Genomic DNA, 19091 nt, shown 5'->3' with positions numbered 1-19091 from the left:
TTCCTACGGCAGCCCTAGGAAACTAGGCTTTTTTCCACCAATTTTTGCTCAGGTGCTTAATTAATATTTGGTTTGAGTCCACCCAGAGGCACCTAGGAAGAAAGGCCTGGTGAGCTACTCCTGAAAAATCAGCCACTGAAAACCCTACGGAGCACAGTTCTACTCTGATGCACATGAGGACATCATAAGTCGGAATCTACTCAATGGCAATAGGGTTTTTTTTTTTTTTTTTTTTTTTTTATTACTCTGATTTGGACATCTAGCTTCAAGACCATGAGACAACAAATTTCTGTTCTTTAAAGCCACCCACCTGTAGTATTTTGTTCTAGCAGCCCTAGCAAACTAAACTTATTTCCACCAATTTGTGCTCAGGTAGTAAGTTAAAATTTGGTTCGAGTCTACCCAGAGGTGCCTAGGAAGAAAGGTCTGGCGATCTACTTCTGAAAAGCCAGCCATTGAAAACCCTATGAAGCACAGTTCTACTCTGATGCACACAGGGGTGCTGCACTGCAAGTGGATTAGCAGATGTTCACAAAGTTTCTTTCTCAGAGAAGCCTTCCTACAGGGAGGTGTGACAGAAGTATTAGCTTATTGGAATTCACATAATTTGGATTTGGGTAAAATTAGCCTCAAGGGAGGAAACCGTTGCCCCTGGGCCCCTCTGCAACCTTCAGGTCGCTCTTTCCCCAAGGAGAACGAGGAAAGAATTGACTTGCGTTTTCCTGGAGGAGGACCTCGCACCCACACGCAGACGTCACCTGCAATGCAGTCGATTTCCTTGACAGGAAGTACTTTAGCACGTGCAACTTCCCGCCACAAGTAAAATGGAATTGAGATTCCAATTGCAGTTCTAAGACAAGAAAACTCACAATGACCAAGCAGTCTATTATTTTATGTTGCTCTGACAATCAGCACAAAGCACCCAGATTCCAAGGTGACTATCAGTACGTCTGATGAATGTTCTATGCAAAACTGAGGTTCAAGCCCATCCAGAGGCACCTCAGAAGAAAGCCCTGGAGATCTACTTCCTAAAAATGACAACAGCGTTTTCAGATAATGTTTCTGTACCGGAAACCTCCTTACCAAGAGACAATGGTATCCATGGAAGCTCAGATGTGAACATGAATTAATTCATTTCCGGTTGTATCCAAGGAAAAGACCACACTGCCAGTTTGAGCAAACATTGGAGAAATTCAGCTCAAGAGAGAAGGCTTGAAGATTAAGGGAAATACACGTCCAAGGTCAAACAGACAGCTGTGATTAACTTCTCAGGGCGTCCAACCTAACAACTGTCTTAAGTTAAGTATGATTAAATTCCTTGGGGACAGGAATCAAGCGTATACGGTTGTATTAAAAGAATATTTGCTGAAAATCAAAACTGCAATGAGATACCACATCATACCTACTGTTGTTATGTGCCGTGGATTCAGCCCCCAACTCATGGCGAACCCGTGCACAACGCAACAAGACGCTGCCCTGCCTGGGCCATCCCCATGATCAGCTGTGGATCCGAGGGTTGTGATCCATAGGTTTCCACTGCCTGATTTAAGGAAATAGATTGCCAGGCCTTTCTTCCTAGTCCATCTTAGTCTGGGAGCTCCGCTGTATCCTGTTCAGCATCACAGCAACACACAGGTGTCACAGCCCCTCACACGGGGCACCATCTGTCACAGCGGCGATGGTTGTCGGGATGGTGGAGACAGTAACCAAACACAGCTCTTACAGAGAAGTGGGGCCAGGAGGGTCACTCTGAGGAGTCGACCCCCGGCTTCAGTCCCAGGAGTTTATTTATAGTCAATACAGCAAGCAGTGAAGCAAATAACAGAACAATAGGCTTTGGGTGTGGGCAAGGGAGAAGGAAGTCAGGTAAACAAGCCAATCAGTAAAGGGACAATAGGTTTGGGAAAACAAGTCATGACAAGTCTCAATATGTTGGGGACAAGTCTCAACATGCTGTGCAGCATAGAGGCCTGTGGGAGCTGCAGTTGTCAATAGTGCAGCCATGTTTAAATGGCATATATCCCCACAGCAAGCATCCACTGACAGACGGGTGGTGGCTGTGCATGAGGTACGCTGGCTAGGAATCGAACCCGGGTCTCCTGCACTGAAGGGGGGAATTCTACCACTGGACCACCACATATATATCCTGTTGTTTCTTCTTCTCTTGGGACTGCTGTCTGGTACAAAAGGGAACAAGTGAAACAACTATGACCCGTTTCTCAAAATGCGATTGGGAAGGAGCTGATAATACGGGTTTTCCCACTGATGTGTGTTATGGATTGATTGTGTCCTCCCAAAATGTGTGTCAATTTGGCTAGGCCATGATTCCCAGTATTGTGTGATTGTCCACCATTTTGTCATCTGATATGATTTTCCTATGTGTTGTAAATCCTATCTCTATGATGTTAATAAGGCAGGATTAGCGACAATTATGTTATTGAGACAGGTAGGTTGTATGTTGAGTCAGTCTTTTTTGACATATAAAAACGAGAATTGAGCAGAGAGATGGCGACCTCATACCACCAAGAAACAAGAGCCAGGAGAATAGTGCATCCTTTGGACCCGGGGTCCCTGTGCTGAGAAGCTCCTAGACCAGGGGAAGATTGATGACAAGGACCTTCCTTCCCCCAGAGCCGACAGAGAGAGAAAGCCTTTCCCTGGAGCTGGCACCCTGAATTCGGACTTCTAGCCTTCTAGACTGTGAGAGAATAAATTTCTGTTTGTTAAAGCCATCCCCTTGTGGTAGTTCTGTTATGGCAGCACTAGATGACCAAGATAAGGTGTCTGCTGTTTACGGGTGTCAATCTTTGCAGCGGGAGGGTGTGTGCAGTGTGTGAGGTGCTCTTCAGGGTACCTGGTTTAGAAGGGCTCCTGGCCTTCCAGTACTTGAGTCCACCTTCACAGCGAGAAAGCAAGAAAGCAGCCGGGATACGAATATCTCTCGGCTAACACTGCCATTTTTCCTTCTTTAATGACACTCATTACTTCTTATCTGTTAAATAGTGCATACAATATGCGCCACTAAAACCACTCCATAATCTTCTGGGTAATTAGCTTGTAAAACAACCAAAGTCCTCATTATGTGTGGAATTGAAAAATGTCCCCAACCGCAGCCTCTACTAAATGGATCATGCAGAAATCTGTAATTCCTCTCCTCACACTGATTAAGTATCCTCTGGGTGTGCAGGCCAGCTGAGTGGAACAGGAGAAGCCCTCAGTCTTGTACTCCAAAGGAAGAAGATAAAAACCTCAAAACCAAACCAGTTTCCATCAAGTGACCTCCAACTCATGGCGCCCCCACGCATGTCAGAGCAGAACTACGCTCCACTGGGTTTTCAACGGCTGGTTTTCCAAACGTAGATTGCCAGGCCTTTCTTCCGAGGCACCTCTGGATGAGTTTGAACTTCCAGCCTTTCAGTTAGTAGCCAAGTGCTTAGCCGTTTGAGCCACCCAGGGACTTCGAGTTAATAACGATGCGTCAGTCGTGGCTCACTGACTGTAAGGAATGTATCCCACGAACACAAAATGGTAACAGCAGGAGAATCTGTGGACAGGGAGAGATGGGAGTTCTCCACGTTTTTGCACAACTTTTCCACAAATCTAAAACTGCTATACAAATAGCTTATTAAAATTAAAAAAAAATACAGACAGACAGACAGGTGTGCCCGGACTTCCCAGGTAAATGGATCCCGCAGAGCAAGCCTGTCATGGATTGAATTGTGTCTCCCAAAAATATCTGTCAACTTAGCTGGGTCATGAAGTATGGCTACACCAGTGACAACTTCAGCCCCTCAAAGGCCCAAATGCTGCACATAGCATGTTGAGACTTGTCAGCAACATGTTGAGACTTGTCACGACCTGTTTTTCCAAAACCTATTGTCCCGTCACTGACTGGCTTGTTTACCTGACGTCCATTCTCCCTTGCCCGAAACTTATTGTTATTCACCCAAAGCCCAGTGTTCTGTGATTTGCTTCACTACTTGCTGTATCGACTATAAATAAACTCCTGGGACTGAAGCTGGGGTCGACTCTTCCGAGTGACCCTCCTTGGCCCCACTTCTCTGTAAGAGTTGTGTAGTTGGCTACCGTCGTCGCCGTTCCGACAGATGGTGCCCCCTGTGAGGGAGCTATAGACACCCTCACACTCAGTCCCTTCAGGTGGTGAGTATAGGACGCGTCCGTTTCAGGCTGCTTTCACAGCCCGAGGGCGGCAGGGCTTTCCGTGGGCAGAGCTGTCCCAAACACTCTCAATTCAGGCTGTTTTTACAGCCCAAGGGCGGCGGGGCTTTTCTGAATGCTCTCAAGGGATCTCAGGCTTCAGGCCAGGAGCTTTTGTTTTCTTCCTTTCATTTTCCTCCTCACTATGGGGAATTCTCTTTCCTCTGAACAGCGTCAACAGAAAGCCCAGTTGTTAGGATTGTTAAAGGCCTCTAAGCTTAAGGTTTCAGAAGATGCACTTATGCAACTTTTGCTTTTAATCGAATCTGCCTGTCCTTGGTATCCCTTGCGGGGAAACCTTGATGTAGAAGCATGGGAACGTATCAGTAACATCATTCGTGACATGAACATCCCAGCTTCAGTTCTTATTGGTTGGCATCACTGCCGCCTTGCCCTGCAGCCCTTACAGGCAGCTCCTTCGGCCCCCTCCCCTCCCCCTCAGCCACGGGCAGCAGTGACGGGGAGATGGCTGCCTGTTAACCTTACATGCCCCTGGCAAGATAGTTCCCCCCTCGCTCAGGTTGTTAATGCATTACAAAAAATACAAACTAAAAGGTTTCTTGGAATTCTCATAGCCTCTATTATCACAGCCGCTGATATTGCCGCTACGGCCGCTACCGCTGCCGTAGCTCTCTCCCAATCTGTTCAGACTGCCCAACAGTTTAACACTTATATGCGAAATGTAACCTCTGTAATGCAAACTATGGCACATATTGATCAGCAGATCCTCAAGCATCTGGGTGCTTTAGAAGCCTCAGTCCTTTGGCTTGGAAAGCGACAGGAAGCCCTATGGGAACATTCCCAACTAACCTGTGATGCTGAATACACTCGCTTCTGTGTTATAGCCCTTCCATATAATGAATCCTGGAAGGATGTTAAAAATAATCTTTTGGCTAGCTTCACTTCTCCATTGAAAAGTGATATTCAAAAATTACAATTCCAGTTACAAGAACAACTCTTGAAACTATGAGCAGAATCTAATAAAGTTACACTTACTACACTTAATGATTTTGCTTACTGGCTTAATCCTACACATTGGTTCTCTGGACTCAATCTCCATGTTTAGATCCTTTTTGCTATAGGATGTTTAATAGTCTTGTGCTTCCTTATAGTCATCCGATGTCTCTACTCCCTGAAGATCTCCCATCGCCAACAGAAGTCGGCCTTCTATGCCAGACGGGAAAATTGAAGACCTCCTCTTAGAAAGGCACTTCCTATCTTATCTCGTTAATCAGTGCTTTCCTAATAAGAAGTTGTTACACGTAAATTCCTCTATATTTTCTGCTTCTTCTAGATTAGATGCTTCTGTATAGATAGGTCTCTAATTCAGTGATTCCGTTCCAATTGTTAGTGAATTTGTGTAAATCATCGCTTGTTTGATTATTAATGAATCTTTGAACCTTTAAGAATAATAATCTTAGTGAATGTTAAAAGATACTGTTTAGCTTACAAAATGAGAGTCGGAAGAAACCCATTGGTCCAACAATCAGGGTATGGTTAGTACAAAGGATTATAATGTCTTTATAAGGTCATCCTCTATTGTCATACACACCTAAAAGGCAGAAAAGGCCTTAGGCTAAGATGTTGATGTGCACTGAGTCCGCTCATTCCGGCAATGTGATTGATAAGAGCATCGCTCTTACTTAGTAACCTAATAAAGAACCGGATGGTATCCGGTGGAAAATCAGCACCGTGAGTTTAAAGAGCCTGCCGTGGCCACCATCAAGGAGCCCAACTAAGTCCAGGTACTACTCATCGCTATGCTACCTTCTCCTCCTTGAGCATATGGAGTGTGACCCAGCTGAAGCTGGGCTCACAAGGACTCACAAAGATTCCCTACACATCAGCCAGGCCCTGAGGTGTGGAGACAATAGCTAAGATAATCTTGGCTTATATCTCGTAAAGAAAATTTTACTGTATCCTAACGGGCATTTGTTAGACCAGTGAAAACCCTCGATTCTTATTCCATTAATTAAACAAAAGGGGGGAAACGTGGGGATATGTGCCTTTGAAATATGGCTACACCAGTGACAACTTAAGCCCCTCAAAGGCCCATATGCTGCACACAGCATGTTGAGACTTGTCAGCAACGTGTTGAGACTTGTCATGGCTTGTTCTTCCAAAACCTACTGTCCCGTTACTGATTGGTTTGTTTACCTGAAGTCCATTCTCTCTTGCCCGAAACTTATTGTTATTCACCCAAAGCCCAGTGTTCTGTGATTTGCTTCACTACTTGCTGTATTGACTATAAATAAACTCCTGGGACTGCAGTTGTGGTCGACTCTTCCGAGTGACACTCCTTGGCCCCACTTCTCTGTAAGAGTTGTGTAGTTGGCTACCGTCGTCACCGTTCCGACAATGGATGAACCTTGAAAACATCATGCTGAGCAAAATAAGTCAATTGCAAAAGGACAAATACTGTATGATCTCAGATGAAATAAGGAAATATATCAACCCATATGAATTTCTCCTCCTCCTTGGGTGGGGGTACAAGGGAGAGAAGGGCTAGCTGGGTTCCTTTAGATTTAGCTTCCTAGAGGAAGGGGCTGGACAACACATTTATGGCATCTCTTCGATTCCTAAGGCTCTGTTATAGATTGAATTGTGTCCCCCAAAAATGTGTGTCAACTTGAGTAGTCCATGATTCCCAGTATTGTGTGATTATCCACCATTTTGTCATCTGATGTGATTTTCCTATGTGTTGTAAATCCTACCTCTATGATGTTAATGAGGTGGGATTAGTGGCAGTTATGTTAATGAGGCAGGACTCAATCTACAAGATTGGATTGTGCCTTAAGCCAATCTCTTTTGAGATATAAAAGAGAGAAGGGAGCAGAGAGATAGGGAGACATCATACCACCAAGAAAGCAATGCAGGGAGGACAGTGCGTCCTTTGGACCCAGGGTCCCTGTGCTGAGAAGCTCCTAGACCAGGGCAAGATTGATGACAAGGACCTTCCTCAAGAGCCAACAGAGAGAGAAAGCCTTCCCCTAGAGCTGGTGCCCTGAATTCAGACGTATAGCCTCCTAGACTGTGAGAGAATAAATTCCTCTTTGTTAAAGCCATCCATTTGTGGTATTCCTGTTACAGCAGCATTAGATAACTAAGACAGTTTCGTTCTGTTGTACATGGGGTCGCCACGAGCCGGAGTTAAGGAGACGGCATCTATCCACCTACGTCTATAATGAAACCAGGCGGAAAGCAGCTTTCTCACGGAGCTCACCTTGGGAGGAAATCACTGAGAGCTTCAGGAGGTGAAACCAATCATCACAGCCTTGAGAAATGAAGAGCCTTCAACATACAGAGCACGCTGAGAGCTGTAATAGCAAATTAAACTTTCATAAAGTGCTGGGCGCTTCTTTCCTGTCCTCTGGGAAAGGCCAGGGGACCGTCTGAGCCAACCAGGGCCCACAGGAAATCACCTGTCTGTCTGTCCAACATCTATCCATCTGTGTGTGTGTTATGGATTGAATTGTGTCCCCCCAAAATGTGTGTCAACTTGGCTAGGCCATGATTCCCAATATTGTTTGACAGTCCACCATTTTGTCATCTGATGTGATTATCCTATGTGTTGTAAATCCTACCTCTGTGATGTTAATGAGGCAGGGTTAGAGGCAGTTATGTTAATGAGGCAGGACTCAATCTAGAATATTACGTTATATCGTAAACCAATCTCCTTTGAGATATAAAAGAGAGAAGCAAGCAAAGAGGAGAGGGACCTCATGTCACCAAGCAAGAAGCACTGGGAGTAGGGCATGTCCTTTGGACCTGAGGTTCCTGCGCAGAGAAGCTCCCACACCAAGGAAAGACTGATGCATCACAAGGACCTTCGTCCAGAGCGGACAGAGAGAGAAAGCCTTCCCCTGGAGCTGACGCCCTGAGTTTGGACTTAGTAGCCTACCGGACTGTGAGAGAATAACTTTCTGTTTGTTAAAGCCACCCACTTGTGGGATTTCTGTTAGAGCAGCACCAGATGCCTAAGGCAGCAAGTCTGTTTACTGGCTAATCCTTTCGTGACCTAATTATTTTCTGCTTCGAAGTTTTTATTGATACCATGTGTCTTCATTAATGGAAGCGTGCTGAGTCATGGAGTGTGTCTCAATCTTTGGTAGGTAGTATGGATTTTTTTTTCTTGCCCCCTCCCACAAGCCTGCCCTAAGTGTTCAGTGGTGCATATGACATACCACTCATTACACCCCCGAGTCCTCACTGGGGTCTACTGGTCCATAAGTGTAACAAATAATTTTTTTAATTTCTATTTTTCCCACCAAAACTTGCGACACCTCGTACAATAACAATACCCTCTAAAAACAGTCAGTGGTGGTGCGCTCATGTTTTTTTCAGTTTCAAACAGTCCTAAAGGCCCCTGCCTTGCAGCTGCACGCCCTGTCAGGGGTACAGTGGCTTCCTGACAAACCCCAGAGGCCGAAAAAGTCCATGGTCGCTAGATGTACCAACGGGCATGAAAGGGTTAAATCAGGACGCTAAACCTAAAAATGAAAGCAAAGAAAACAAAAAAGAACTGGGATATGAAAAATAAAACGGGCAATACGGGTTACTTTCTGTTAAACGAGGGAGATAAAGACACTCTGGGGTGTACCACACCGTAAATATGCGTTAAGAATGTTGTTAAAACTTCTCTTGGGAATAAGTATCATTAACTACTGGCCAGCAAGGAGCCCTGGTGGCACAATGGTGAAGAGCTTGGCTGCTAACCAAAAGGTCGGCAGTTCGAATCCACCAGCCACTCCTTGGAAACCCTGTGGGTCAGTTCTAGTCTGTCCTCTAGGGTCACTGTGAATTGGAACTGACTCGACTCTTGGGTATTGGCCAAGAAATACCTATTGAGCTCTGTGATGCCAACTTCATTATAGAAATCATATCTCGAGGACTCTGTGCAATCAACATTCCCTGAAATTATAACCAGATAATGAGCTGGCTTCAGGTTGATCCAACTCATGGCCCCCCCATGTGTGTCTGAGTAAAACTGCACTCCACAGGGTTTTCAATGGCTGGTTTTTTTGAAGTAGACTGCCAGACCTTTCTTCCGAGGCACCTCTGGGTGGACTCGAATTGCCAACCTTTCTGTGAGCAGCCAAGCGCTGAACCGTTTGCTCCACCCATGGGCTCAACTCAGATGATGGTTCTTCCAAATTCACCAAGCTCCATAAAAAATGATTCCACAAAAGCAGAGAGTTTGTGGGTAGAAGAAAGATTCTAGGCGTCTACTTGCCTTGAGATGGATCTCCATTCAAGAAATGAGTTGTCTCCTGTTTAATGACAAAGACCAGTGGATAGAGACTCTCATGTGTCAGCAAGGACACATATATAAGGAGCCCTGGTGGTGCAGTGGTTAAGTGCTCGGCTGCTAACGGAAAGGTTGGTGGTTCAAACCCACCAACCACTCTGTGGGAGAAAGATGTGGCAATCTGCTTCCGTAAAGATGTACAGCCTTCGAAACCCTATGGGGCAGTTCTACTTTGCCCTATAGGGTCGCTAGGAGTCGGAATTGACTTGATGGCAGCAGGTTTGGGGTTTTTTTTTTAAAGTGAATTATAAAATATGAAATCTGTGAATATTTACGATTCACTGTATATATATATATGTATGTATATATACGTATATATATTTGTATACATATACATATAAAACCAACAACCCGTTAACGATGAGTCAATTGTGACCCACAGCAACCCTACAGCACAGAGTAGAACCGCCCCACAGGGTTTCCAAGGAGTGGCTGGTGGATTCCAACTGCTGACCTTTTGGTGAGCAGCCAAGCTCTTAACCGCAACGCCACCAGGGTTCCAACAGGATTTATAAAGAGACTGATAATAAAAGGCAATAATAATGAAAACTAAAAAAACACAATGAGGCATTAGACAGTTCAGAACCAAGTCACTACAGACTAGCCATTAGAACGGACCCCGGTCGCAAGTCGAGCACTGCCTGTGCCACAGCAGGGTCACCCGTGGAGGACAGGTTTCAGCAGTGTTTCCAGACTGACAGACTAGGAGGAAAGGCCTGCCTATCTACTTCTGAAAATCAGCCCATGACAACCCTATGCATCACAACAGAACACTGTCCCGTACAGTGGAGGGAGATGAGCCCCCTCGGTTGGAAGGTGCTCCAAATACGAGGGGCTGCAACCATGGACTTGAGTATACCAGCGATGGCTTGTGATGATCGTGCAAGACTGGGCAACGCTTGGTTCTGCTGGGCATGGTGTCAGCATGGGTCTGAGCCAACTTTCGGCAACTAACAATAACAACATCTGACTCGGGCTGAGCACATTTTTCTAGCTCCATAATCAGCTTTACTTTCAGTTGTGCAGACTCAGGGCCTTGTAGTATTTTGTGCTCCTTACAAACATTAAGTGTTTAATACCTGTTTGGGTAACCACCCATCAGAGTTTGCAACAATGTATCTCCAAGGTGAAACTCTCTCTCAGCGCACACCACTTACTTCATTGACCTGTGACAAGTTTACGAGGGGCGGAGCACTGTTGTATTTCAACAACAACAAAAACGAAGTAATAAGGACATAAAGGCACATCGATCCAACAGGTAGACCCAAACAGAGCCGGTGCAAGCCAGGACAGGCCAGATAGCATTACGAAAGAGCTGGATTAGGGAGGAAGGCAGCAGTCATGATGAAAAACAGAGGCACAGCGAGAAGGATCCCTGTCACCTCTTAAAGCCTGAGTGCAGTGAGAATTTAGGGACTGGGACACACGTTTGGATGATCCCTCCATGATTTCTATGAGTCGGTGGTGAACTTGGGAGTCCAAAAGTGGTGCAAACAGTGATCACGCTCAGCTGCTAACCCAAAGGTTGGTGGTTCAAGTCCACCCAGAGGCACCTTGGAAGAAAGGCCTGGCGATCTACTTTTAAAAGATCAGCCCCTGAAAACCCTATGGAACTTTGCTAACTCAGAACTGAAGCCACTCCTGAAGTCCACTTTTCAGCCAAATCTTGGACAGGCCTAGAAACGATAACACACATGAGGAACGTGCTTCTTAGCTCAGTCAAGTCCAGGAGACCAGGTGGGCAACACCTGCCCAAAAGCAAAGATGAGGAGGCAGGAAGGCACAGGAAATCTGGACGAAGGGACACAGGGAACCCGGGATGGAAACGGGGAGAGTGCTGTCACATCGCGGGGATTGCAACCAATGTCACAAAACAATTTGTGTATAAATTTTTGAATGAGAAAAAAAAAAAGAAAGAAAACAAGATGATGTCGCCAGGAGTCAGACGTGACTTGCTGGCAACTCGTTTTTGTACTTTTAAGAGTATTTAAATCATTATCTATTCCCATTTCATCTGAGTTAACGTGGGCATTATTCTCTTGGGATCCCTTTTTTTTTTTTAATTTCATCGTGCTTTAGATGAAAGTTTACAGTGCTAATCAGTTTCTCATTCAAAAATTCATACACAAATTGTTTTGTGACATAGGTTGCAATTCCCATAATGTGACAGCACTCTCCCGCTTTCCCTTTCCACTCCGGGTTCCCTGTGTCCATTCGTCCGCTTTTCCTGTCGCTTCCTGCCTTCTCATCTTTGCTTTTGGGCAGGAGTTGCTCATTTGCTCCCGTCTATTTGATTGATTTAAGATCCATCAGTGAGCCCCATCCTGTGATCCCTTGTTTGTTTTTGTGGCCTTGGGGGGTTTTGGTAAATTAACAAGATGGTTTCTTCCTAAGTGAGATCTCTGTCATCAGCAGATAATGAGTCAAGGGCAATAAAAGCATTGGCATCACAGATAAACCATGAGGAGGTATGGAAACTCTTCCCTGGAAAGGCTTTAGATTGGGAAATGAGCTTCAGCTGGCTGGTTCCCAGCAGTACTCACACAATTATAATCCTGAGAGCTCAGTCAGTGGTACGTCTGTCTGCGTGTACCCCCCAAAAAATGATGTCCATTGGCTAGGCCTTCCGAGGCAGAGAAGGCGCTAGCTAGCAAAGAGGCTACAGCATTCAGCCAAGAGCTAAGAAAAAAGGGTTAAATACAGAAAAAGGAAGGGGGGAAAAAAAAGGGCAGGCCAGAGAGGTAATGGGCATTTAGATATAATTGTGCTCCCTACAGTAATAAGCATTTCCTGTGCATGCTAATAATATATTATTAGGTATATAAGAACATATAAACCAGGTGCCGTGGAGTCAACCCAACTCATGGCGACCCCAAGTGTGTCACAGTAGAACTGTGCTCCACAGGGTTTTCAATGGCTGATTTTTCCAAAGTAGATCGCCAGGCCTTTCTTCTGAGGTACCTCTGGGTGGACTCCAAACTCCAACCTTTGGGTTAGCAGTTGAGAGCAGTAACCCTTTGCATCACCTAGAAACTCCAAGTCACCACCCCACCCGTCTGTCAGTGGAGGCTCCCGTGTTGCTGTGATGCTGAACAGCTTTCAAAGGAGCTTCCAGACTAAGACGGGCTAGGAAGAAAGGTCTGGTGATCTGCTTCCTAAAATCAGCCAGTGAAAAAACCCTGTGGATCACAAGGATCTCATCCACAAACAATCATGGGAATAGCACAGGACGGGGCAGCATTTCCTTCTATCATGCTTGGGTTTCTCATAAGTCAGGGGCTGACTCAGAAGCAACTCACAGTGGTACTTGTTAGAACTGGAGAAACAATTAGCACCAGATACGTCCCCAGTTACCAAGAGCCCAGGACCCCTGGTGGTGCAAACAGTTAAGCGTTAACCAAAAGGTTGTGGTTGGAACCCACTCAGCGGTTCCGTGGAAGAAAGGCCTGGTGACCTCCTCCCGTAAACATTACAGCCAAGAAAAATCTATGGGGCAGTTCTACCCTATCACACAGGGTAGTCGAAATCGACTTTATGGCACCCAACAACGCCAACATGCCTGCTTCCTTAACTAACAGAAATAATCCGTGGAGATGAGAAGTTGGCACATCAGACGTTAGCTTCGCCCTGGGCAGCCTCTCCTCCAAGTTCTTCCCCTCACATCCAAGGGTGCTCCACTCCCAAATCTTAACCTCAACATAGGCAACTAAGCCATCAAGAAAGTTACAACAATTTTAACTCACGAAAAAACACCAGACTTACTGGCCTGACAGAGACTGGAGAAACCCCGAGAGTACGGCCCCCGGACACCCTTTTAGCTCAGTAATGAAGTCACTCCCGAGGTTCACCATTCAGCCAAAGATTAGACAGGCCCATAAAACAAAACGAGACTAAAGGGGCACAGCAGCCCAGGGGCAAGGACGAGAAGACAGGAAGGGACAAGAAAGCTGGTAATAGGGAACCCAAGGTCGAGAAAGGAGAGGGTTGACATGTCGTGGGGTTGGCAACCAATGTCACAAAACAATATGTGTATTGTTTAATGAGAAACTGATTTGCTGTGTAAACCCTCATCTAAAGTACAATTTTAAAAAATTTTGCAAAAAAGAAAGTTAAAACATTTTTCTATACCTTGTTTTCATCCGATAAATCAGAGATATTTATTACAGCATGTTCAGACTCTAAACATTACAAACAGACACAGCTAGCCCAAAACAATCATTTGCCATCTGCTTATGTAACACAGGAGCCCCGGCTGCACAGTGGTAAAGAGTCCGCCTGCTAACCAACACTCACCTGGCAGTTGGAATCCACCAGCTGCTCCTTGGAAACCCTATGGGGGCAGTTGTATTCCGTCCTATCGGGTGGCCGTGAGTCTGCGTCGACCCGAGGGCAACAAAACCACAGCAACAACAGAGACCCTTAAGCTGAGCAGCGCTATCTTGGTGTCCCTGTTCATATTCCGGCGGGGAACAGCCATTCCCAGGAGAAATGCAGGAATATGGTGCTCACCATCTGCAATCCCTAGCCCAGGACCACGAGTCTGAACCCCAGCCCTGAACACGGACTCCAAGCATCTCTCCCAAGTGAAAAGAGCCATCTGACAACCAAGCAATACCTTTGTCGTTCAAGGTTTCCTCCTGGATTCTCCTTACAGCCTCTTGGGATCTTCTGTCATTATTTCCAGCTAAAAGGAAGAGAACAAATCAAATGACTGGTGAGGCTACCCAGAAACCATAAAACATCAGAACGTGTTCGTGAGCAGAAAAATACAATTCTGATGTGTGGTCTTTATGGTGTTACGGGTTGAATCGCGGACCCCAAAAAACACGGGTTGGAATGGTTAATCCGTGAATAAGGAGCTTGGGTGGCACAAAAGATTTGTGCCAGACTACTAACCTAAAGGTTGGCGGTTTGGTTCTCACCCGGCAGTGCTGTGAAAGAAAGGTCTGGCAAACTGCTTCCCTAAAGAGTATAACCAACAAAACCCTATGGAGCAGTTCTACTCTGTCACACGTGGGGTCGCCATGAGTCGGGATTGAAGGCAACTCATAACACAGCGGCTGCACAAGGGGCTCCAGCATAACAACGATTGTGAGGATAGCGCAGGACTGGGCAGTGTTTCGTTCTGTTGTACATCGGGTCACTATGAGTCAGAACCGACTCGACGGCACGTACAACCACATGAAGTTATTTGACATTCGACATTCAAATCATCAAATAGGCACAAGGCATCTGTTGGCCTGATCAACACAGGTAAGTCAAGAATTGCACAGGCATAAAAAAGGTCACAACTATGTCAGAATGGAAATAGAACTTCCTAGAAAACTTTAGGGGGCATTGATGTTAGAATTCTCTCCTTCCATGCAGGAGACCCGGGTTCGATTCCCAGCCAGTGAACCTCATGGGAAGCCACTCCCTTCTGTCAGTGGAGGCTTGCGTGGTGCTGTGATGCTGAACAGGTTTCAGCAGAGCTTCCTGGCTAAGACAGACTAGGAAGAAAGGCCTGGGGATCTACTTCTGAAAATCAGCTCAAAAACCGTATGGATCACAACCTTCTGAAAATCAGCCGACAGTCCAATCCTGTTGGACATGGGGTCTCCATGAACTGGGGGTCAACTCAATGGCAACTAAGACTAACAAGAAACTTGGAGTCTACACATATCTTTCCTTTAATTGACAGACTTGTTCTCTAAAAAATGTATCATGGAGCGTTACAATATTTTGTTCCAAATTCCTTATTGCATCACCAGCCATGTCATCAAAATCTTCAGCTGTGATTGCAGGAAGCAGAGTTCTGAAGTACGTCCATAGGTGTTTTTTGAAAGAGAGATATTATGGTAAAAAATAAACACTAGGAAATCTGGAGCCCCGGTGGCACAGTGGTCAAGAGCTTGGCTGCTAACCAAAGGGTCGGCAGTTCCAATCCGCCAGCTGCTCCTTGGAAACCCCATGGGGCAGTTCTCCTCTGTCCTCTAGGATCACTGTGAGTCAGCATCAACGCGATAGCAACAGCTTTGGTCTTTGGTTTAGGAAGTCTGGGGTGAAGTAAACTAATTAGATTTCCTTTCTGTCTTCCTAAGTGAGCATGGATGGACGATGAAGGAAGAATTTTCTTTTGTTTAGTTTTGTGGTTGTCTTCTAAATGTGGTAGACCAGAACGCCTGAATGCTCAGGTGTACCCACTAAGACTACAGTTTGGGGGCAAGGTGCCAGGGTACCATCACCCCCTGACACCTAGCGGGAATCAGTTGATCAGCCTCTTTCCAGCATCAGCCAAGCCCGAGACAGCCTGGCGGCGCCAGTCATGATGCGTAAGATTTGATAGAATGGAGATTAGAGCTGCTGCGTGCTTGAGAAGCCCAGGTTCGCGTGGGAGTTCAGAGGAGGCCTAGAGAACCAGCAGGTGAGTCAAGGACACCAGGTGGAGACGCCAGGTCTGGGAGGGGTGGCTGCCCGGCCCACGTCGCCGACCCACCAGGTCTGCTCAGGCAGGGAGGCACTCCCCAGAGCAGATGTTCCAGTGGGAAGTTAGTACCCAACAGTCATCTCTCTCAGGCACTTCTGAACATGGTTTAGATACTCTGTGCTTGGTTTACATATTCTAACCACCAAGCAACCGTAGAGACAGATGGCTGCTGCCCAGTGGACTCTGACTCATGGCAACCCCGTGGACCACAGAAGGAAACGCTGCCCGGTCCTGCGTCATCCGCACAATCGTCGGGGTGTCCATCTCGCCAATCCGTCTCACTGAGGATCCCCCCACCCCCCTGCCGGCCCTCTGTTTCACCAAACACTGTCGTCCTCCAGCGGTTGATCCCTCCGGATGACGTGTCCAAAGCAAGCAGATGGACAGTGTTCCATTCGGATCCATGGGGTTTTCATTGGCTGATTTTTGGAAGTAGATTGCCAGGCCTTTCGTCCTAGTCTCTCTTAGTCTGGAAGCTCCGCTGAAACCTGTCCACCACGGGTGACCCTACTGGTATCTGAAACGGCCCACTACCATCAAGTCAATTCCAACTCATAGCAACCCTACAGGACAGAGGAGAACCACAGTGTTTCCAAAGGTGGCAATGGATTTGGTTTTGTTTTTCATCTTTATGGAAGCTGATCACCAGGTCTTTCTCCCACAGAGCAGCTGGTGGATTCAAACTGCCAGCCTTTTGGTTAGCAGCCGAGTGCTTAACTACTGCACCACCAGGGCTCCTTGGTATTTACATACCTGTGGCATAGCTTCCGGCATCACAGTAACACCCAAGCAATAAACCCTGCTATTTTATTTTGTATTGCTTCATTCTCTATCATTTATCTGGTATCATTGCCACATGCCCCAAATTAAGTTTTAGAATGCCTTTTCAAAATTTAAAAAAAAATAAAAGAAAACCTCTAAGTATTTTCAGCAATGAGTTAAAAAAAATAAAGGAGAGCTGACACAGTGATCCTAATGAATTCGGAAACGTCTTTGGCCTCAGCTGGAGACATCTCAAATAAATATTGCAAAGCATATCCTTCGGGGAGACTAAAAGGAATATATAAATTGTCACTTCCTTGAAGAAGTTCAAAGCTGCCCACATCAGGAAGATGAGGCTGCAGACGTAATTTACACCTCCGACTTCATTAAAGAAAGAGAATATGGCGGTTAGATTTTTGCTTTGAGAGTCTTTCCACATTAGGGGCTGAGGTGTGGGGTGGGTAAGGGATGACCCAAAAGCCCGTTTCCATCTGTAAATGCTGTGATTCTAGGCATCAAAGAAATAGAGAAATTCGTAGCGAAGAATACTTTTATGTTAGGGCTACGTACAGGTATGAGCATACTTCTGAAATCCCTGTACTTTTTAAATTAAAAAAAAAAAAAAAATAGTTGCGGTCCAGTCCATTCTGACTCATGACGACCCCATGTGCCCCAGAGTAGAAATGCGCCCCATAGGATTTTCGATGGCTGATTGTTCAGAAGTAGATGGCCAGGCCTTTCTTCCAAGGCACCTCTGGGTGGACGCGAACCTCCCACCTTTAGGATAGCAGCTGAGTGATAACGTTTGCAGCTGTGTGCATTCGCCATTTGAAATGCCCCATTGCTGTCAAGTCAAATCCAACTCACAGCAACCCTATAAGACAGTAGAACCATAGGGTTTCCAAGGTGGCAAGCGGTTTGGTTTTTTGTGGGTTTTTTTTCAATCTTTACAGAAGCAGATCACCAGGTCTTTCTCTTGCACAGCGGCTGGCGCGTTCAAACTGTCAGCCTTTCAGTTAGTGAGTGTCTGCTAATGGACACAAGACGGCCACGGGAAGATACAGCCACAAGCCAAGTTAGCGCACGACAACCAGCTGAAAATCTGTCGGCTGGAACCCACCCAGAGGCGCCTCAGAAGAAAGGCCTGGCGATCTGCTTCTGAAAGGTTACAGCCATTGAAAAACCCCACGAAGCAGTTCTGCTCTGCACACTTGGGGCCGCCATGAGTCAGAGTGGACGCGACGGCAACTCGCAATAACACCAGCAGCTGGAAGAGACGAGCAAGGATCTTCCCGTAGCGAGGACAGAGACCACGTGGCTCTCCCAATCTGTTGATTTGGACTTCCGCCTCCAGAACCCTGAGATAATAGATCTCTGTGCTTGTAAGTCACCTCCTTTGTGGTATTTTGCCAGGCAGCCCTAGAAGGCTAATGCAGATGTTAACTCTTTCGTTAGTATTGGCTTAACCTCGGAGGTAAGGCGTTATTCCGGTTCTAATGCATTTAGCGTCAAGGGGGGGGTCTCTTCTGAAATGCGTGACGCTCAGCAGACCAGAGCTGCAGCCTCATTGTTGTGTGGGTTGAGCACTCTATTAGGTGATGCTTCCTGGATCTGTTAGTTTTGTAAACTTTGGCCTTTTTCCCTTTATTTCTGTGAGATGAGGCTTGAAAGCACAATGACAGCTTTCCTGTGTGATGGTTAGGGAGCCCTAGTGGGCTTGTTTTGGTTTTTCTGGGTCATATTTGGAAAAGCACAGGTTCCCATGTAACCCAATGGAAAGGCGTCAACAGCAAATTCTCTATTTAGTTTTTATTGGCATATTGTTATACTACAGATCAGTGGCGTCACAGTGCCGCTCGGCACTCCGTGGCGGCTTGTATTACCAGGTCCTATTTCTCAAAATCCATATTACCAACCAAAAATGTAAGCCTGCATTCCAATACTGAAAACACATGCCATCCAAAAAATATTTAAAAAAATAAAAATTTGGTAACAAAAGATTTCGAAAGAAAACCCCAGTCAGTTTCGGGAAAAAGGAGAGTGCTGTGGAAACAGAATATAAATAATAACTGTGATAAATTGAATCGTTTTCCCCCCAAAATAGGTGTTGTAAATCTGAAGAATTGACACCTTTGAATTGTGGTGTTGGCAAAGAATATTGAATATACCATGGACTGCCAGAAGAATGAACAAACCTGTCTTGGAAGAAGTACAGCCAGAACGCTCCTTAGAAGCGAGGATGGTGAGATTTCGTCTCACGTACTTTGGACATGTTATCAGGAGGGACCAGTCCCTGGAGAAGGACATCATGCTTGGTAAAGTAGAGGGTCAGTGAAA

At 46.0% G+C, this 19091-nt stretch overlaps 1 protein-coding gene across 2 annotated transcripts in view; it reads right to left on the bottom strand.

The window, feature by feature from the left end:
• The window catches only part of DHRSX (dehydrogenase/reductase X-linked), a 136238-nt gene that overhangs the window by 81559 nt on the left and 35588 nt on the right, over nt 1–19091 (bottom strand). For both annotated transcript variants that reach the window (XM_023739464.1, XM_023739465.1), the window contains exon 3: nt 14142–14210. In XM_023739464.1, the coding sequence (XP_023595232.1) occupies nt 14142–14210 (69 nt within the window). The remainder of the gene's footprint in view (nt 1–14141; nt 14211–19091) is intronic.

This window comes from Trichechus manatus, unplaced genomic scaffold, assembly GCF_000243295.1.
Source record: "Trichechus manatus latirostris isolate Lorelei unplaced genomic scaffold, TriManLat1.0 scaffold00134, whole genome shotgun sequence".
Classification (NCBI taxonomy): domain Eukaryota; kingdom Metazoa; phylum Chordata; class Mammalia; order Sirenia; family Trichechidae; genus Trichechus; species Trichechus manatus.
Note: the sequence above shows the minus strand (reverse complement) of the source record. Positions and strands in the feature narration are given on the sequence as shown.